The 21376-nt window shown below is 45.3% G+C and overlaps 1 protein-coding gene across 2 annotated transcripts; it reads right to left on the reverse strand.

The window, feature by feature from the left end:
- Window positions 1–3182: 3182 nt before the first annotated feature.
- Window positions 3183–6922, reverse strand: LOC138804445 (G protein-coupled receptor 88). 2 transcript variants are annotated; one of them, XM_069988700.1, is made up of 2 exons: window positions 6628–6922; window positions 3183–6151 (listed from the first exon to the last, which is right to left on the reverse strand). In XM_069988700.1, the coding sequence occupies exon 2, from the start codon at window positions 6091–6093 to the stop codon at window positions 4942–4944; it is 1152 nt and encodes a 383-aa protein (XP_069844801.1). In that variant the 5' UTR covers window positions 6094–6151; window positions 6628–6922; the 3' UTR covers window positions 3183–4941. The 2 variants fall into 2 exon arrangements, with proteins under 2 accessions (XP_069844801.1, XP_069844803.1); XM_069988702.1 differs by having other exon boundaries at window positions 6578–6922.
- Between the last annotated feature and the right edge of the window lie 14454 nt (window positions 6923–21376).

The raw sequence follows: 21376 nt of genomic DNA on the forward strand, positions 1-21376 counted from the left end.
TAGCAGGCAGGGAGAATTGGAAAAGTAGAAAACGGCCACCACTGTAAAGGAATTTTCACACCAAACTGAAAAATTCTGATTTTCCTACCTTGTGGTAGTTACAGCCTTGAATTCTGGAGTCAGACAAAGGTTTAAACTCCAACTTCTCCGTTTAACTGTTGGGGGTGCCTTTTCTTCCTCTCTTTATCATTTCTTCCTTGCCGCCTTCTTTTTATTTGGGGGTAGGCAGTACTAGGAGGGGTGTGAACTTGTTAGGCAGGTACTCTACTATTAGCCATACCTCCAACCCTTGGGGGATACAGTCTCTCTTCTTTCCAAGTCTGTGCCTGAAAGCAGTTCACCTATTTTACACTTTCATTGTAGCTAGAATGACATGTGCTCACCACCACACCCAGCTTCTTCTATTAGGATGGAGTCTCTTAGACTTTTGTGTTCCCTAAGCTAGCTTGGAACCATGATCCTCTAGAATTTAGCCTCCTAATCAGCTAGGATTTCAGGCTTGAGCCATCAATGCCTGGCTTTTTATCTTTCTTGCTTTCCTGCTTGCTGTGTTTTTCTTTCCTTCTTTCTTCTTTCAGTCATTCTTTTTCTTTTCTTTTTTTAAAATTTTTATTTTTTTGTTGTGAAAATACTGTACAGAGGGGTTCTTTTTGATTTGAGGTTTGGTTTCACTTCCCCCCCCAAAAAAAAAATGACTGAAAACTTCAAAGATGCACAGAAGTAGAAAGATCTATGCAACACATCTCCCTGGACCCATCAAAATCCAGCCTGCCTCATCCATACTCTTCCTCTTGCTTTATTACCAGCCTCCACACCTGCTGCACTGGCCCAGGCCAGTTAGGCAGCAGGAGAAGCCTGTGTGGGCATCTGTGTACAGAATCTGTTTACAGATCTGTTCACAGTATCTGTGAGTACACAGGCCAAGAGAGGGTATCAAGACGGGGCCTCTAAGAGAAACCGAGGCCCCCACGGGGGTCTCGTGTTTTAAAGGGCCTGTTCCCACTCTCCCCAGGCCACTTGTGCCACAAGAAAAGCAATCCCAATGAAACATGTCAACCTAGAGACCAACCTTCCCTCTGTAGGCACTGGGGCCTGGAACCCAGGAAATCTCTGCCCAGATAGCTGAAGACCACTTTCAGGACATGAAATGACCCATGTGCACTCTCCACTAGATCTTAGAGGTGGGCAGGTGTCTGGCAGAGGGAGAGGAAGGGAGCCAGAGATTAGGCCTGTGGGCTGGGTGACAGGCATCCCTGTGAGGTCTCTGGAGACATGAAAATGTAGATTAGGAGCAAAGGTCCCTCCAAGTCCCCACTCTACTCTAGCTCTACAACCCAGGCCTCAACCATAATTTCTCTGCAGGTTCTTTACTTTAAAAATAGGCTGTTCATGGCCTCTGTCAAGTCACCGGTTAAGACTGCTAAAGATCCCAGGCACTATAAAGGTGACCTTGAAATACTGGAGTCAAACAGCACAATGGCCATCAGAATATGGCGGCCCTGCATCTGTTCCATCAGTGAGCAGACAGCTTTGAGAATTTTCTCCCTCACACCAAGCACTGGAGGCTTATGGCTGTAATCTTAACTACTCAGGAGCCTGAGATCTGAAGTTCAGGCAAACAAATTCAAGGGACTCTTATCTCCAAGTAGCCAACAAAAAGCTGGAAGTAGAGATATGACTCAAATAGTACAGTACCAGCCTTGAGCAAAAAAGCTGAAAGGAGAGAGCAAAGCTCTGAGTTCAAGCCATTAGAGTACTAAGATAGGCATTTGGTTCTTCTCTCGTTCCTCCTCTCCACTCCCCTTCCCACAAAGTCCCCCTGAAGAGAACAACACCCCCTTGCAAAACCCCTTGTTCCCAATCCTAAGAGATTTGACCTGAACTCTCCCTATCCTATTTAAAGGAAAGACCAGCTGTGAGTTCTTCTATTCTTTGCATGATACTGACTGAGAAAAAAGCTTAATGCTTCCTAGAATTTTGCCATTAAAATTCCCGGAGAAGGAAAGCGGTACTGTATGTCTTAACAGAAATGTACCTAAAGGGAAACAAAAAGTAGATAAAGAAAATTACAGCAGCCTACAATAGCAATTGTGTTTTTTTTAAATTCCTGAGTGGATAATATGTGGTTTCATTTAAATAAGAACACAATCTCCATTAACTTAATTTGTCTACGCGGTGACTTCAACCGTTAGTGCCTGCCCTAGGAATGCATTTTTAGACACATTATTGCTACTTTGAGATTAAAAGTGAATCAGTCCCGTGGAGTTAATTACTAGTAAATTAATCTAAAGTAGGTCTCCCACATGGCATGGAGCCAGCAGATGGTTCTGGGCACTAACCAGAAACAAAGGCAAAGCCATTTGTATGTGTGGCAAATTATAGAACAGAAAGGGAAATTGTTTGCATCGCTCAGGTGAGGACTACCAATAGAGGCCCAATTAAAACATCTATTGACAAATCTAGAAAAGTGGTCCCTAACCCCATCTCTCAAAAAGGAAAATCTTCAGCTCTATCGTTACAACCAATTTCCCAACACTTTCAGAAAGGAAATTATGCTGTGTGTGTGTGTGCACGCGCGCGCATGCACACGTGAGCACGTGTGTGCATGCACACCAAGGACTGAGACTGAGTTTACATGCTGGACTTCACCCTTGTTCACTCAAGACTGGTGCTCTACCAGTTGAACCCAACTCTACATCCATCTTTTTGCTGGTTAATTATAGATGATAGTTTCTCCAATTTGCCTGTCCCACTTGTCTTCAAACCTCAGTCCTCAGATCTCAGCCATCTGAGTTGCTGGGATTATAGGTGTGAGCCATTAACTGAATCCAGCTATGCCTAATTTTTTAGCTGCTGATGTGTGGACCTTAACATATAAAGCAGAAACCATTTACGACACTAAACATTAAATTAGAGCCAGCCAAGAGAAGTTACTAGTGTCCTTTCTAGTGCCTGGAAATACCATAGATTCTGTCTCTGTGTCCTCACAGTGATGGAAAATGAGAAACAGAGGCAGAAGAGACAGAAAAAAAAAACAGAGGGGGGGGAAAGCAGAGCAGTTGAGCTTTAATTAAACATTCTGAATCAAGGAAAATGGGAACACAAAATTTTAGTAAGAGAGAAATGATGCATGCATAAAGAGGATAGATCAATAAAACGACATGATTTGTATCGGTGACAAACATATTTATTTTCTTTTACTACAAACAGATCAAAGTTTCCCATAAGTATTCAAGTTCACAAATGTTCCTGGTATCCTGGCTTCAAATGTCCAGGAGTGTCACTAAACCAGCTGTCCTGTTCCTGGATGGTACAGTTCATCTTGACTGTAGGCCCCAGATTTGATGTCATTAGCAGTCTGGTAAATGATTAATATTACTTCCTTCCCATTTTAATTGTATAAGGTTATTTCACATGGTGTTGCATATCAAATGTCTCTAAATAAATTTAGTGGCAAAGATAGAAGTGATAAGCTTCAAAATAATACATTTCAGAAGAGTCCCAGTTGAACTCATATATATGTATATTATATATAGTTATATATATATCACTGCCTTTAACAGACATGAGATTAATGTTAAACATCAATATCTATGAATTTACACAAAACAGTGTTCCTTCCTAATGAGTGATTTGTTTAAACCCTGAAAGAGCACAGGTAGCTTTGCAGAGTCAAAGTGTATTATTGTTCCATTTTGACTACAGTTCCCTAATTGGAACATAAAGTCCCAATCAGGAGTTTTCTCATACATGAGGTCAAAACGAGAAGATCTCTAGCTAGCCAGAGGTATTTCTGTGTCTCTTTTCAAATGATTGAAGGCCAGTTCTTTTAGCATCGGAAAGAAGTCAAATGTCCTTGTCTGATGGGTATTGCTTTAGGATACCACATGCCCATTAAGTTCTAGCATCTAAGAGCATGCAACGGCAGCTACTATTAGCTATGCAGCTATGGCGTTGTTAGTGTCTCGTTATATCATGTGCATGGAGATATTTTAAGAGAAAACAGAAGGACTTATTCTCCCTAACAACCATTTATAGTACAGAATGTTCAAAGCTTGCAACCACAGTCTTAAGGCAAATCAGTTGGTTACAAAATGAAGGCGGCCACAAACGTGCATGCTTTAGAAGAATGTGAACGTGGTACCTAAAATAAGAAAATCCTCTTGTTTTCCCAATTCCGTTTCTGGCTCCAGACCATCAATGAACAAACTAGAATTGGTTCACACTGTAGCACTCCGTGCTGGAAATGCAATCCATCTTAGGAGATGTGAAGAAAAAGGAGTGTAAAAGAGGAAGTGTGGTTTGTTTTCCCACTGGCTAAGATTCTATCTCATTCAAAAAGGACTTGGCTCTATTTTTTAAAAAGAAAGAAAGAAAGAAAACACTTTAAGAATAAGGGGCTTGAGATCTTTCGTGGCATTTTACACACCTCTGTACACATCTGCGGCTTCAGTCTTCCAGATTAAGAGACCAAGATTTCATCTACCAAAAGATCCTCTCTGCCTATTCTTCCTTCCCCAGTAGTATTTCCTTTCGTTCCTGCACACTCCAGGAGCTTCCTAGGTAAGACGATGAAAAGTGGGAAGGGTTAGATTCTCCTGAAATCTCTCTTTTAAACACAAAACTGTCTGGAAAATTATTACCTGGTTGGTTCTTTTTTTTTTTTTTTAATGGCAAGTTGTGCAGAGTTTTGACTTGAGGATTCTCTAACACAGAGACACAGAAGGATAAATAACACCCCAGGTGGCCAGACACCATGACCCCACTGGAGGGAAGACCTGGGTTCAGGTGTTGCCCTGGGGCGATGGATGGGGAGGGGGTGAAGGGTGGGGGTTTGTTGGGCTTCCAGGAGTCTTTGCCGGGTTTGGGGTGGGGAGGGATGGAGGGAATCAGGGGGAGACCGTACAAGGGGGATCATGGGCCGTCGGCCAGCCGGCCGGGTCACCAGTGCTGGCCCGCGGCCCGGGTGCCCAGCTGGGCCTGGGACATGGCTGGCATGGCGGTGGCGGCGGCGGCGGCGGCGGCGGCCGCATCCCCGACGCCCGGCAGGACGGAGCGCACGGAGCGCCGGAACTCCTCGTTCCTCCAGGTGTAAAGCAGCGGGTTGAGCGCGGACAGCGCGCAGCACAGGAGCCAGCTGGCCGCCTGCACGCCCCAGGGCACGGGCAGCGAGAAGCCGCTGGCCAGGCTGACCCAGACGAGCGGCTGCGTGGCCAGCAGGAAGACGCAGCAGAGCAGCAGCACCGACAGCCCGCTGAGCCGCCGCTGCGCCCGGCGCGGCTGCAGCGCGGGGGGCAGAGGCTGCGGCTGCGCGGCGGCGCCGCCCGGGCCGGCGGGGCCCGCGGGCCCGGCGGGGAAGGCGGCGGCGGCGGCGGCGCAGCCGGGCAGCTGGTGCAGCAGGTGGAAGTTGAGCACGCTGACCCGCTTGACGCTGACGCGCACGCGGCGCACGATGCCCAGGTAGCAGTGGAGCAGCAGCGCCGTCTGCGCCAGCAGCGCGCCCGCCGCCAGCAGCGCCGGGTAGTGGATCTGCGGCGGCGAGGCCCCCGGCCGCGGGGCCCAAGGCGGCAGCAACAGCACCAGACCCAGGGCGAGCGCCCAGGACATCGCCAGCATGCCCGCCGTGTGGCGCCGCTGGTACAGCACCTGGTAGGTGGCCGGCGCCCTGGTGATGAGGAGGTAGCGGTTCAGAGCCACCAGGCAGTGGGACAGGAGGGACACCGTGAGCCCCAGGCCCAGCAACCCACCCCGGAGCAGCCGATAGCTGCCCCCGGCGCCGTCCCAGTCCGCGGGGGGCTCCACGGAGCCCGCGGGCAGGAGCCCCAGGACGGCCTCCTGGGGCATCCACAGGGCGCACACGCTGAGATCGGCCGCGCAGCCGTTCACGATGAAGGCGTTGCTGGTGGTCTGCAGCTTTCGGAAGGACGACACGAGATAGATGACCATGCCGTTGGCCAGCGTGCCCCCGATGGCCAGACCCGAGTACAGGAGCGACACCGGGATGCGCCGGCCCGCCCACGGCTCCTCTTCCTCGCACAGCAGCAGCAGCGACCCCCCGGTGGTGGAGGAGGATGGGGACGAGGAGTTGGTCATTCTGGCCAACTCTTCACCCCTCCAGCCCTAGCGTCGGCCCATCGTGACACTTGGTTGCCTGCCGAGAGAAGGGCAGAGACATCCTTGGAGGCCCTCTGCCACCCACCGGAGGCTGAAGCAGAATAATGGGCTCAGGGAGTGGAGGGGAGGGGGGAGATCGAGGAGAATGGGGGTGGCAGATGACAAGATGCCTGCCTGGGAAATGTCTCCCGTGCCGGGGAGGGGGGGGCGGGAAGCTGCCTTGCACACACAGCAGCTCCAGGTAAGTCCCAGGACCAAAGGCCAAATCAAGAGCAGTCCCCTCTTCCCATCCCCCATACACACACACACACACACACACACACACACACACACACACACACGCACACACACAGTATAGTAGAGTATATTATCAGCTGGAGTTGTTCATTTCAAAGAGACCTATCCTAGCTGGGAGAAGAAAAAAATAAAGAAGAATGCGAGGGGGGTCAGAATGGAGGGGAGCTGGCTTTGGGGCTCGTCCCTAGCTGGTGACAGTAGCAGAGGGGGAAATACCTTCTCGGGCAGCAGTATCTGTGGTCCAGAAAGCAACAGGAGAAACTCCGCGCTCAGCTTGGGATCCGTGCCAGGGGCAAAGGCCCAGCTTCTACCAAACAGCATCCAAACACCTGTCCCAGGCAGGAAGCGGCCGCTTGTGGGAAGTCTTCTCAGTTGGCAGCAGAACTGGAGAAAGTAAGGTGCCAGCAGGCTGCAAGCCCCGGGCAGGTGGGCACGCAGTCAGGCAGGCAGACAGGCAGGCAGGCAGGCAGCAAAGATGCCAGGCTGCAGAGGCTGAGCTCCAGGGGAGAGCACCAAGAGTGGTGGCTGATGTGACGAACCCACTCAGAACTCTCTCCTGCTCCGTTATACATCACACAGGGAAGAGACAGCCTTGCCACGCTCGGCATGAATTATTCAACAGCTCCCAACTTGTAAAGGGAAGAAAAATACCTTGCTCGGAGAGTCCTGTGCTTAGCAAGTTTCTCCCTCTCTTTTCTCTCCTCCTCTCAGCCAACTTATTTTCTACTCTGCCTCATTTTTCTTCCCTCCCTGTCCTTCCTTCCCTTCCCCGTTAGAAGGAAATCTTATTACACTTCCCCAGATTCTCTCATCTCAGTCTGATGCATGCTGGAGGCTAGACTTTTCTCAGAGATAAATACAACCCAAATACCTAGGACTAGTCTCTTCATTCCCACATTAGAAGGACTACTTTATATTCTAATTGAAACTCATCTTCCCCCCCCCCTTGTAAAATGAGACAAGGGTAATTATCCACAGAAAGTCTGAAAGCCTTAATTTAAATAATAATCTCAGGGCTTTCTTTTTTCCTCATCACCTGACTTCTCTCTGGAATTTGTCTTTGTGTTTCCGCAGTAAAAAGAATTGAGGAGAGGTTAAAAAAAACGACATGGTCAGATTTAAAGTAGGTGACAGTGGTATATCAAAACAATAGGATGTTATTCAGAAATAAAAAAAAATGAACTATCAAACCATTGAAAGATGTGGAAGAAACTTAAATGCATATTTCTATGTGAAAGAAGTCAATCTGGAAAAGGCTACGCACTGTATGATTCTACCTCTATGGTCTTCTGGGAAAGGTAAAACTGGGGAGCATGGAATTGGGGTGGGGGAGAAAGGATGAAGGTTCAGAGTTCAGCTTAATTGAATTTACTCTGTAGACATAATCATCATTATAAATCTATCCACATCCATAGTTGGTACACCACTCAGAGTGAACCCTAACATACACTAGAAATTGAGTGAATACGTGTTTGGGTACTTTACCAGCTGAGCAAATGGACCACTCCAGTACAATGTGTTGCCAGAAAAGCTATCAACTTATAGGAGAAGAACAAATTTTGGTTTGGGAAATCATTGTACCCTTTGCTCCAATTTGCTAAGCAAAAACTGCTTTAAAATATAGGTTTACCAGGCGCTATTGGCTCACACCTATAATCCTAGTTACTCAAGAGGCCGAGATCAGAGGATCATGGTTTGAAGCCAGCTCGGGCAGGAAAGTCCATGAGACTCTTATCTCCAATTAATCCCAAAAAGTCACAACTGGAGCTGTGGCTCAAGTGGTAGCATGCTAGCCTTGAGCGAAAAAGCTCAAGGACAGTGCCCAAGCCCAGAGTGTAAGCCCTAGGACCAGAAAAAAAAAATGTGTGTGTGTTCTTTTCTTTAAAAGTGGGTGTAAGAAATGCTTAAATAGGGATATGTTGACCCATTGTAACAATGAGATGTATAAGACATTATGTTGAAAACGAACTTTGCAACTTCAATGGTGGGGGGGGGAGTTGGGAGGAAGGGAAGGGATGGTAGGGGTAAAACAAAATAGGGGGTAACAATGCTCGATAGGAAATGTACTCATTACCTTACTCATGTAACTGTAACCCCTTTGTGCAGTATCTTTACAATAATATATATATTAAAAAATAAATAAATAAAGTGGATGTAAGGGGGAAGGGAAGGCACTGAAGGAGCCAATGTGTGAAAACAAAGATGGTTTTTCATTTCAGGCCTTTTCATTGTGTGGTGTCTTTGAGATTTGCGTCTGATATTTTAGTTTGCTTTTGCACAAATACTAATTCATTCACTCCTTTGGAAAGTTAGTTGTTCACAAGAGTATTCTCCCCAACAAACTATTTTTCCACTAGCAAAATCAGATTTCGTAAGTTTAGCTCAATAAGGAATACCCGTAATAGGATGTCGTAGAAGAACATGGGTGAGGTTAGTGGATCCCTAATTGGCCTCGTAGTGGATTCTTTGCACGTCATAAGAAGTGTCCATTCAATGGCTTCAAACATGTGTGATCTAGCCATTCGCCAGCCATTCAGATCTGAGGAACAAAGGTTCAGAGCCTGATTGGCCAGGAAAGCTATGAAACTCTTATCTCTAACTAAGAAGAAAAAAGCTATATTGTAGCTATGGCTCAAAGTGCTAGCATTGAGGAAAAAAGTCCAGGCTCTGAGTTCAAGCCCTAGGACCAGCACAAAACAAAGACCCCTTTCTGCTTTGAATCCCTGCTGTTGGGAGCCAAAAGTTGAGTCTCTCAACATAATAGGCTTGACTATCTCACTGGAACATCTTGAGGCTGAGTTTACAGAATCCCACCCTCATCCTGCCCTAAGTAAACATCCTGCACTGCTATGGCCAATGAAAAAGCTTCCTTAATGGCCAATGAAAAAGCTTCCTTAACGGCCAATGAAAAAGCTTCCTTATTCCAAGCATATAAATACCCCTGTGTGAAAAATAAAAATTTGCAGCTTGATCAGAACCCTTGTCTTGCTGTCATTCTTCGTGTCTCTTGTCCCTTCATTCCTTCTAGCTTAGGTTCACTGCCCTCGACGTCCTGCGGGTCGGGGCACCCTGCTTATGAATTTAGCATTTCCCCTCCTTTATTCTGCCACTTAGGAGAGATCTGTTCTGTCTTTCAGTCTGTTCCTAAGACTAGTCTTTCAGGATGACAGAACATACCTCCCTTGCTTTTCTTTCTTTCAAACCTTCATTTAATTAATGATTTAAGATGGATGGGCCCTAAGACTTAAACAGATTTAGCTGAGTTAGATTGGATCTCCGTGGAAATGGTTGGTGGAGGGAGAAGAGGAACAATGATTATTCAATGGATTGAAGGTTCAGATATCAATCTTACTGATATTCACTTGGCTTTATTAAAGCGTTGAGTACAATAAGCACAGCAAGCCTTCAGGACATTCCTCAAATCATTTATCATGAAAACTTGTTGTTGAACATGTAAATTCTTCTCTCACACTTCACTTAGTCATAAAAGATCATCTGCATTTGAATGCCACATCCAAGGTCCGTCCTGGCTGCTAGTTTGTGTCTTCTCTTGGGGGGGGGGGGGGGAACGACAAAGTTCCATCTGAAAGGCTCTGTCCCATAGGTACTTCTGTGTCCAAATCCTGCTTCTTCTAACCCTGGCCTATTTGGTTTTTGTTTTTGTTTTATTTTGGTTTTATGTTATAGAACTTACATCATATAAATTAAGATTTCCTTTTTTTGTGCTGGTACTGGGGCTTCAGCTCAGGGTCTGGGCACTTTCCCTAGCTTTTTGTTGTTCTTGTTGTTGTTCAAGGCTAGTACTTGAGCCACAGCTCCATTTCAAACTTTTGGTGGTTAATTGGAGAGAAACGCCTCCCAGACTTTCCTGCCCAGGGTTAACCTCCAACCACAAGCCTCAAATCTCAACCTCCTCAGTAGGTTGGAGCCACCTCAGTCTGGTGGGATTTCTTTCTTATTCTCTGTGCCAGAACAGTGATGGGCACACAGTAAATGCTGGGCCTTGCTGAGCTCTATACGTGATTTCAGTTATTTGTCTTCCAGGTGAAACACTCAAGTGATTTCTTTGCTCCTGTCTCCGGTAGGAGCTTCCTCCACTTCTCACTCTTCCTGATGTATCCCCAGTCCCTTCTCTCCACTGCTCATTCCCTCTACCTTTCAGAGGTAGAGCCTCTGAAACCTTTTTGAGGTTGAGCCACCTCAACCTAATAAAGCTGGTCCTGAACTCCACTTCCTTCTCAAGGTGGCTACTAGACATAGCTCACTTCCTTTGTGTGCCAGAAGGGCTGGTTTTCTGCATCTACTTAGCTGTTCTCCTGTTCACCACTCATAAGCAACCCCAAGCCTTTCGTTCTCTCCATAACTCTAGCTGAAGTCGGCAGCAACCCCTAATTGTCAACCCAGAGAGTCTTCCGTCCTCGCTTTCTCCAACTCCATTGTGGCTCACTCCTCCTCACACTTCTCTTTATTTTATTATTGCCCCCCTGTCTGCTCCTTTCCAGACACCCACCTCCCACCCCCCACCCCCCCAGCATGGGCCTCTTAATGGATTGCTCCTAGCTGCTCTGTTCTTGGTTCTCATCTTTCTCTCTTTTCTCCCTAATTGATCTCATCCTGTTCTAAGCCTCCCACCTGTGCCTACAAGACACTCGAAGTTTCTTTCCTACCACCCTCAAGTTCCCTGCCCCCACCAGAGCTGCAGACATTTTGCAATTTGCCATCAGGCTGGCCCTCGCTCCTGCCTTGCCCTGCCCTGTGTCCTGTGGCCATCACTGTCCTTAGTGGTGTTCCTCACCACCACAGAGACCGTGCTAGTTGTCTCCCAAAGCATTGTCTTCTATCTAATCCTAGCATCACTGTGGCTAATGTTTCTTGAGGACACATCGTGGATACCAAGCATTATTCTGAGTCCGGCCTACAGCCTACTCCAAGCCAGGCCCACTCCTAAATTTGCAGGCAAGGGGAGATGTCCAGATGGAAATCTACACACCATCTGTCTAAACGTTTAAAACTCACAAGTCAAAGTGTGAAACTATTAAATCAAAGATGTCCCAGTCTCTTTATTTCAAAAATAACACTGCTATGATAACTGGAAAGCCAAACTCAAGTTTACTGGAATGTGACAACTTGAGGAACTTGCCTCTGGCCCAAAGCCATCTCCCTACACCTCCCATCTTCCGCTCTGGACCACCCGCCAGAGATACTCTGTCCACACCCCTCTACACGACCACCCCTGGGCATCATGGCAGACTGAGGATGACAGCTGGAAGGCACAAACCATCAGAGGGACAAAGCCAGAGGGTGTCCTTGCAAGCAACTTCATGAACACAGGGCCACATATGCTGAGATCACGCTACATTGTCCAGAAAGCGAACATGCTGGAGGTGTGGCTCAAGCAGTAGAGGGCCTGTCTAGTAAGTGCAAGACCCTGAGTTCAAACCCCAGGAGTGCCCCCAGTAATGCAAGAGAAAGGGGGAAAGAGGAGGAAAGGAAGGGATGGAGAGAAAGTGGGAAATGAATGAGTTCTAAGTGACCTTGTCCTCCAGATCCATCTTGCAGTAGTCACAAAGTGGTTAAATAACTTGCCGAAGCTTACATAGCTAGGAACTGGTTCAAACCAAGGTAGACTGGTTCAAAGATGGATTCTTGGTCCCCAGTCTCCTCCACTACACTTAGTCTTTCGTAGAGTTTCATTTCTTTCCTTCATGTGGCTTGCCTGCTATCACTGTGTTATATCACTGTACCTGAGACACACGCCCTCTCCACTCCCTCCCTCTCTCTTGGGAGCCGGCTCCAGCCATGCCCTGCAGCCTGCTGCTCAGAGTTTGTGGAGATCATTCTGACCATCCACCATCTGCATCCACTTTTGCCAAGTCAAAATCTTGCAGATCTGAGCTGAGACTCCACCTCTTGTAGGGAGTTACGGTTCTTATGACTAGATTAGTCTTAAAAGTACTTCAGCATGTCACTGCGTCCTGGATTTGGGGATTCTCTCTCCAGATAATCAGCTACTTGAAGGGAAGGTTCTCATTAGTCCAGGTATGTGACACAGAAATAAATATGTATTGAAGCCAGGTGCACGCTTATAATCCTAAGTACTCAGGAGGCTGAGATTGAAGATTGTGGCTCAAAGCCAGCCTGGGCAGGAAAGCTTGTGAAACTGTTGTTTCCAATTAACCACCAAAAAGCCAGAAAGTAGAGCTGTGGCTCAAATGGTAGAGCCATTAGCCTTGAGCAAAGAAAGAAAAATACAGGGCTGGGAAGGTGGCTCAGTGGTAAAGTCCTTGCCTTGCATGCCTGAGGCCCTGGGTTTGATTCCTCAGCACCACATAAGCAAAAAGAAAAAAAGCCAGAAGTGGCACTGTGGCCCAAGTGGTAGAGCGCTAGCCTTGAGCTGAAGAGCTGAGGGCCAGCGCCCAGGCCCAGAGTTCAGGCCCCACGACCGGACCCAAAAAAAAAGAAAGGAAGGAAGGAAGGAAGGAAGGAAGGAAGGAAGGAAGGAAGGAAAGAAAGAAAGAAAGAAAGAAAGAAAGAAAGAAAGAAAGAAAGAAAGAAAGAAGGAAAGAAAAAGACCTCATGGTCAGCACTTAGGCCCTAAGTTCAAGCCCCAGGACTGACACAGAAATAAATAAATCAATTAAATAAATAAATAAATGCTGACCACATAAATCTAGGGCCCTCTAAGATCGTAATTTCAGTCTGTTATCTTCTCAAGATAGAAACGATTAGGCAGCAGAATATAGTAGTTTTTCCAAATACTTTAAAGCTTCATGGAACCACATTCCTGTGGCTTATGTTACCACATAATTTTTAAACAGAATTTTTGCTGAAAACAACCCTTCTCACAGACCCCCAAGCTCACGCCTGACAGGGTCTCATACAGACATTTCTGGCACTGAAGAATGTCTTGCTCTACCAAAGCATGACACAGCAACTGTCCCACATACTTTGGGAAACCAAGGGGTAAATGGTCTCAGGGAAAATTGCCCATTTTTTTACTTCCTTCACACTCTGCTCTTAGCCAAGCCACAGACCAACCTCCCTAAGCAAATTGTCTAAAATCCCATTATTTCAAATCCCAGCTGGATCTCCTCAGATCTTGGCTTCTCAAATATTATGCAACTGAGAGATTGGTATGAACTTGTTTAAATTGTAGATATTTTCCTGGGAAGGGGGTGGGGTGCTGTCCAAAACCAGGACTTGAACTCAGTACCTGATGCTTTTGCTCATTTCTTTTTCAAAAGAACAAAATCACTTTTACGCCAGAGTTGAGAATAATTCAATTATCTGCAAGCATTGGCCATCACAAGGAAGTCCAGTGGTAGAGCTTTTAGAAGATATAAAACTTACAGAGAATCACCAAGCTAGAAATTATCTGTCCTTAGTTCCATACTGGAATCTTTTTATCTTATTTTTTTGGGGGGGTGCCAATATTGGGGCTTGAACACAGGGCACTGTCCTTTTGCTTTTACACTCACTGTAGGTTCTCTACTACTTGAGCCACAACTCCACTTCTGGCTTTTTGGTGGCTAATTGAAGGTAAGAGTCTCATAGACCTTCCTCCTGCCCAGGCTGGCTTTAAACTCCAATTCTCAGATCTCAGCTTCCTGAGTAGCTAGGATGAAAGGGAGAGCCACCAGCGCCCAGCTGCCTTCATGAAATCTTTTAACTGAGGCACACACAACCTTGTGGTGAGGTTCTTGCCTTTTCTCCTGCCCTATCAGATTTTAGAGGTTTAATATCTTTCAAGATATTAATGATTGAGGTTTAATATCTTTGCCACAGAAACAGCAGTAGGAGACTGAACCATAGAGCCAGGTTTCTCAAATGTGACTGATTTTGTTTGTCCCCAGATCCTGGAAGATGGAACCACTTTCTGGAGACAGGATTTGGTTTTCAAATCTTGGGGAACTGGGTGTTATTGCCATCTAGCCAATGGAGGACAAGGGTGCTGATTAATATCCCACATGTACAGGACAATAAAGAATGTCCCAACCCAAATGTTGACAAGGCCAAAATTGAGAAACTCTAACCCCCAAGGTTAAAAAGGTCAGAGTCAAATCCAGGGTCTGTTTGTTCCTAGTCATGGACCTTGAGGAAGCTCTTTTACCTTGATAATTGTATTTTGTCATTTTTAAGGGGGGGAGGAGGAAGGGTCACCTACCTCTGAGTGGTTCTTATAACAATTAAATTTATGCAAAGCATTTGACCAAGAGGCCTGCACTCCATTAAGGGGCTGAGAATGGTGGACAATAATGAGAGGATCCCTCAATGTAAACTAAGGTCATTACACACAGATTCCAGTAATCCAGCCTGCCCCCACCCTCTGCCCCTCAATGCCACAGGATGTTCACGTAAACTCTTCCTAAGTTTGTGCAAAAATGTGTATTTGGGCATTTGTATGGACAAAAATTAAGGAACTCTATTAGTTTCTCAAGAGTTTATAAGTTCAAAACCAGCCTAGGGAAGAAAAGTCCATGTGACTCTTATCTTCAACAAAAAGCCCAAAATGGAGCTGTGGCTCAAGTGGTAGAGCACTAGCTTTGAGCAAAAGAGCTAAGGGACAGTGCCCAGTGGAAGCCCCAGGACTGGCACACACACACACACACACACACACACACACACACACACACACACACACACACACACACAAACAAACACTCAGGCAACCAAGCATCAACATTGTCCCTGATTGTTGTAGCCAACTAGAATTCACATGCTGAAATCCATCGCACAGGTGATGGTATTAAGCAATGGAGTGTATGGGAGCTGATGGGATCATGGGGACTGAGGCCTCAAGGGCAGATCAGTGCCCACAGCAAAGAGAATGGATTGATCTTTCTGCCACGTGAGGACTCAAAGTGAAGATCTCCTTTATGAACCAGGAAGTGGCCTCCAACCAGATGCAATTGCCCGAGCCTCCATTTTGGAGGTCTTCACTTCTAGAACTGTAAAGAATGAATTTCCACCACCTCTCAGTTCCCAGTTCATGGCATTTTGCTGTCACAGCCTGACTGGTCATCTGATCTTATTTTATTGGAAAGATGAAGACTCAAAGACTATGAATGATTTAACAAGTCACACACATGATGGAGGTAAGCTAGTTCAAGGTTATCCCTTAGCATACACATAATGGCTGCATTGAATTGGGTTAGGTCAGAGATCATTTTCTCAAGCATGACTCCTCATTCCACTGACTCTTCACTTAAGAAACTCTACATTTGCATTTTTAGAGTTAATTGAGCTGTGATCTTCAAATCGCCTATACCAGAATCACTCAGGGCTGAGTCGGAACTACTGGGTCTGCAGAATCTACGGAATCTGCAGTCGCTAAAGGAGCAGATAATTTTCTTCTACCATGAAGCTATTTGGCTACTTGAGAACTTCTGGAGTGCAGGATATTTAGACTGAGCATGCTTTCAAGTGTTGATAGTGTTGATTTGTAATGTAGCCAAGGCATTTCTTTCCTTGAACTACATTTTCAGCTTTTCCAGGAAAATCAATTTGAGCTAAAATTGCTTTGGTTTGGTCTCTATCCAAACATTTTTTTTTCCAGTAAGGGATTTTAATATAGAAATTTTCCCCTTTCTTTCAGATCCATTGCCTCCAAAAGGATCGTGTCCCTCCATGTGTGTGAATGTGTGATAAAACCACATGGTGAAGGCCAGGCATGGTAGTTCATTCTTATAATCGCAGCTATATGGGAGGCAGAATTAGGAGGATCACAGTCTAAGTCCAGACCCAGACAAAAACATAAGGACAAAAGGTGAACCAATGCAACAGCAATACTCACAAAACACTATGGTGAAAATGAACTTTACACCTTGGGGCTGAGGGGAGCTGGAGTGGAGGAGGAAAAGTGGGAATAGCTGTAACCCCTCTGTACAAAACCTTTACAATGAAAGAATTTTTTTAAAGACACTATCTGGAAAAAAATTACTAAGGCAAAAAAAGGAAGGCATAAGAGCATGATTCAAGTGATAAAACACCTCCCTAATAAACGTAAGTCCCTGATCTCAAATCCCAGTACCACGAAAGGTTTTGAAAACAAGTCCAGAACATGAGGTCCCCCTCTTAACAAATCTTTCAATTCCTAGCACTGTAAGTACAAATGTCTAGACGCTTCTCATCCTGTTTTTTGAAACCTATGAAAACAGCAACTCTTGTTTTTCCCAGGCTTTTTTGGGTTGCTCAGACTCTCATGGACTCCTGCATGGTGGTTTTAACTCCACCGGTGCTCTGCTGTAGTATTTCAGTAACTGCTATGGAGTGAGTGAATGGATATCCACCTACATTCACATCTCCAAACTGTGGATAAATGTGAGTTCTCATCCTCCATTCCCTTCCTGCTGCTTCTGTTCCTTTTAGGCCAGTGAAGTCCTGTTTGGGAGAGAGCTAGCTTTCCACCAAGTCCTTCTGCAAAATCATTCCACAGTGTTTGCTCACCACAGAAACTTTGCCGAACCAGATCTCATTGGTGTCAGCAACCAACATCTGGCCCTGTGTGTGTGTGTGTGTGTGTGTGTGTGTGTGTGTGTGTGTGTGTGTGTGTGTGTATGTGTGTGTGTGTGTGTGTGTGTGTGTGTGTGTGTGTGTGTGTGTGTGTGTGTGTGTATCTGGGTCCAGGGGTTTGAACTTGGCCTGGGTGCTGTTCCTGGTTTTTTTTGGTTTTGCTCAAGACTAGTACTCTACTACTTGAGCCACAGCTCCACTTCTGGATTTTTGGTGGTTAATTGGAGATCAGAGTCCCATGGACTCTCCTGCCCAGCCTGGCTTTGAACCATGATTCTCAGATCTCAGCCTCCTGAGTAGCTAGGATTACAGAGTGAGCCACTGGCACCTGGCATATGTACATATTTTCAAAGCACCTGTGCTATCACTCTTTAAATCAATTTTCATTACTTTAAAATTTATTTTTAGATTACAATATCTTAAAGCTAGATTAATGCACATTTTCATTTCTTTTTTTTTGGGGGGGGGGTCCGGTCATGGGGCCTGAACTCTGGGCCTGGGCGCTGTCCCTCAGCTCTTCAGCTCAAGGCTAGAGCTCTACCACTTGAGCCACAGCGCCACTTCCAGCTTTTTTTCTTTTTGCTTATGTGGTGCTGAGGAATCGAACCCAGGGCCTCAGGCATGCAAGGCAAGCGCTCTACCACTGAGCCACCTTCCCAGCCCCCACATTTTCATTTCTTATAATTAGTAAATATCAGGTAGGTGGCATAGTTACTGTAAGCAAAATTTCTAAACTAGTTCTCTCTCTCTCTCTCTCTCTCTCTCTCTCTCTCTCTCTCTCTCTCTCTCTCTCTCTCTCTCTCTCTTTCTCTCTCTCTCTCTGGTACAGGAGATGAAACCTTACACAAATGCTAGATAAAACAACCTACCACTGAGCTGCACATAGCTTATTATGGCTTTTAAAGCAAAGATTCCAGACTGGAGGTGTGGTGAGGCCATGAGCAAAAAAGCTAAGCAAGAGGTCAAGGTCTTGAGTTTATCGCCTGAAACCAGCACGCATGCACACACACACACGTGTGTGTGTGTGTGTGTGTGTGTGTGTGTGTGTGTATGAGAAAGAGAGAGAGAGAGAGAGAACTTTTGCCAACTCTATTGTTGCCTGAAACCAGTTGCAGAATTGAAGACATCGATGGTAGCATGTTTATTACGACCAATAGAGCATTTTAGAAGAGGAAGCTATACCACTCCAAATGCCTTCATTTGAAAACAAAACAACTCTCACCCAGCTGGAGTTCCAAAAAGTTCCTAGCTCTCAGACCTCAGTTCCCCACTTCCTAACCAAGTCAGAAAGCAGAAGTTTTGACATCAACTCCTTGAGAAAGTACACCTTTAGGTAAGCTTTAGTCACTACAAAACGACTTGGCTATGACCCAGCCAGCTCCCCTTCTACAGTGTGGCAGAGTGAAAGCAGTCCCTTAGCTGGTGCTGGAGAATCTGACTGGTGGACAATTCTTACATGGATGGGAATTTCCTTTGAATGAGAAGTGACCACTGACTAGGCCATGCAAAACTCTGTGGCATAGTCTGGATACTTGCTCTGCTCCTCGGTGTCGGCCATTTTGTGTCATGCTAGGCAGGTGTGACTACACAGCCAGTTCCAATAAAAACCATGGAGGCTGGGTCTCTCATGACTTTCCTGCTGCACACTACTTCCAGTATGTTGATGTAACTTGTTGCTAAAGAACTCAGCAGGTGGTCCTCTAAGAAAATATTACCTGGTTTCCTACAGATTCCAGCCCATGCATCTCTTCTCCTTGCTGACTTAATGTGCAGTCTTTCATGTAATAAATCGTAGCTGCTGCACGCTGCTTTGGGCTAAGTCTTTTATTTCCAGAGCTGGAGAAACTGGGAAAGGGTGGGGGGGATCCCCAATATAAAGAGCTCTCCTGGGTCTCCAAGAGCCTGACTTAGTCATTGACTTTTATTTCTCCTCCAGACCAACAGAGTGAACTTTTCCTCTTTTGGTTTACCTTAGAATTAACAAATCTGAACTACCTGTCACTTAAACAGAAATCCTTAATTAAGGATAATTTTCCCAACAGATTTGACTTTCAAATAGATCAAGCGATTCTGCAATCACTGTTTGTCAGCTTAGTCAGTTTCTCAGGGTTGTGCTGAGCAGCCCGAGTCTTTGCGGTGACAAGGCAGTGGTCCTTATTGGGTGTCTGGTGCAGTGTCAGGACAGAACTCCCAGGCCGGGGCCCTGTGGTCCTGTGTTCTACCTACCACCAGGGGCACAAAGCCAAATGTTTTCTTTAGTTTTGCCATTCAATGTCCTTCCTGGTCAGGTAGCCTTGGTCATTGAAGGTCACTAAAGGTCACTGAAGATCATGAGCGCTACTATGTTCTAGCTAGTAGCAACTGTAGTGAGAAAAGTCTTTGGCCCACAGATAGATCAGGGCCATAGGAAAGAGAAGAAGTGAAGATTATACACTGCCTCAGCTCAGGGCAAGCCAAGCCTACCCAGCCCTGCTGGGCACTCACAAAATGCACGCTAGGACAACACTCAAACTGCTTTAGAAAGAAACTGTCTACATCTTTCTAGAATTGATGGAAACTTCTGGAATATGCCTCTTTGGGTATCTCTTAAAATATATAAAATAGAATTAAAATTCTGCCTTCAAGACCATCGCTCCTTATTCATTTTGTTGTGGTTGTTTTTAACTTTGTATTGTTATTATAAAGGTGATGTGCAGAGGGGTTACAGTTACATAAATCACGTGTGAAGAGTACATTTCCTTTGGGACAATGTCTCCCACCTCCTGTCTCCACCTATAAGTTGTATAGTTCATTTTCAACAGTTTCTACTGAGTACCACTGCTTTATTTACTTATTTATAAAAGCAAAGACGAATATATCTTTTAACTAATCTCAAGCCTCTTCTCTGTTTCTTTCAAATTTCATTTAACTTCCCAAAGGGAAATGCTTTAGTTACGTTAACTGTAGTAAAGCTACATTAGCTCTAGAAAAGGTCAGGAATAAGAAAAGACGGAGATTGTCATCATACATTCCTAATCTCTGGCTTCAATTTGTCTTTTGAGCATTGTATTCTAACCTATCTGATATAATTATTGAGGGGATCTATGGGGAAGATTGAAAAATTCCACTTTGGAAAAATCCCCTCCAAAAAAACCAGTAAAATAAATCCCAATAGGAAATCCAGATTTGGATAAAGATGTGTATAAATTTGTCCAACTGAAGAAGAGAGGACAGATACTCCATGACATCTGAGAAGAGTACAGATCTTAACCTTTAAGTCCTAGCAGCAATTACCTCAAAAACTGGCGGCCAAAGCTGAGCACTTATGGCTCATACCTGTAATCCTAGCTACTCAGGATGCTGAGATCTAAGGATCATGGTTCGAAGGCAGCCTGCGAAGGAAAAATCCATGATACCCACCTCCAATGAACTAACAAAAAAGCCAGAAGTGGAGATGTAGCTCAAGTGATAGAGCACTAGCCTTAAGCAGAAAAGCCCAGGGCCTGAGTTCAAGCCCCAGGACAGGCACACACACACACAATTAATACTAATTGTGTTCAAAACCCCTAACTTGCTCCCCTGTGGTAGCCTGCTGTCTACAAGTTACCTCAGGTCCTTTTAGAAGAGAATTATACTTTAGATCAATTTTATTTTATTTTATTTTTATAATTTATTTAGTGTAAGTATTTGCAACTGTGGTCATTTCTAGTATGTTGTTTTGCTTTGCTTTTTAGTTGTTTCTCCAGTTCCCACCCTACCCCATTTTTCACTTGCAGTACAATTTCTCAAAACTGTTTGGGCCAACTTGATTCAATCCAAAGACGAAACAGCAAAGAAGAAATTCCTCTCCACGTTGGAGGTCGGCAGGTGAAAACAATGCACAGGAGTGAGTGGATCAGCCAATTTGTTTGTCTACTTAAGACAAGTCACCCCTATCCAATATATTTTAAATGCATTTTTACCTAGCACTTACAAAATAAAATAGCTGAACACTCTCTAGAAAAGCTATTTTTTTCTCTCCTTCTTGATATGATTATCATAATTCAATCCATAGAAGAGAACGGGGTGGGAATATATTAACATTTCAATTCAGCTCAAAATAACCTGATACAACTATTTTCTACTCTCCTTTATAGGTCATGATTGCCACCCCTATGCAACCTCTGTGTAAATAAAGGACTTTGGATGTCATGCTTTTCATGTGTCTCCTGTTGTGATCCAGAATTCATCTCAGAAAGGACAATGACTAGAGTTTTCCTTTGTGGAGTGTTCACAGGAGAACTCACCACCTCTCGCAGCAGCATTAACTCTGCCTCAAGAGCACAGACCACAAAGAAGGTATGAAACGTCATGCTGTTCTACTTATACACCAGCAAGTGGCTTGGGGGAGGAAGGGGGGAAACAGCTCACTCAAGAAAGCAAGTGAGAACAGATCCAAACATGCATGTGTGTTGCTTACAGTTGGTAAATTCAT

Source organism: Dipodomys merriami, unplaced genomic scaffold (assembly GCF_024711535.1).
Source record: "Dipodomys merriami isolate MVZ:Mamm:240054 unplaced genomic scaffold, mDipMer1.0.p SCAF_365, whole genome shotgun sequence".
Taxonomy (NCBI): domain Eukaryota; kingdom Metazoa; phylum Chordata; class Mammalia; order Rodentia; family Heteromyidae; genus Dipodomys; species Dipodomys merriami.

What these genes read in the sequence shown, in the direction of transcription:
- LOC138804445 (XM_069988700.1), bottom strand. Translation starts at nt 6,093, where the DNA reads ATGACCAACTCCTCGTCCCCATCCTCCTCCACCACCGGGGGGTCGCTG.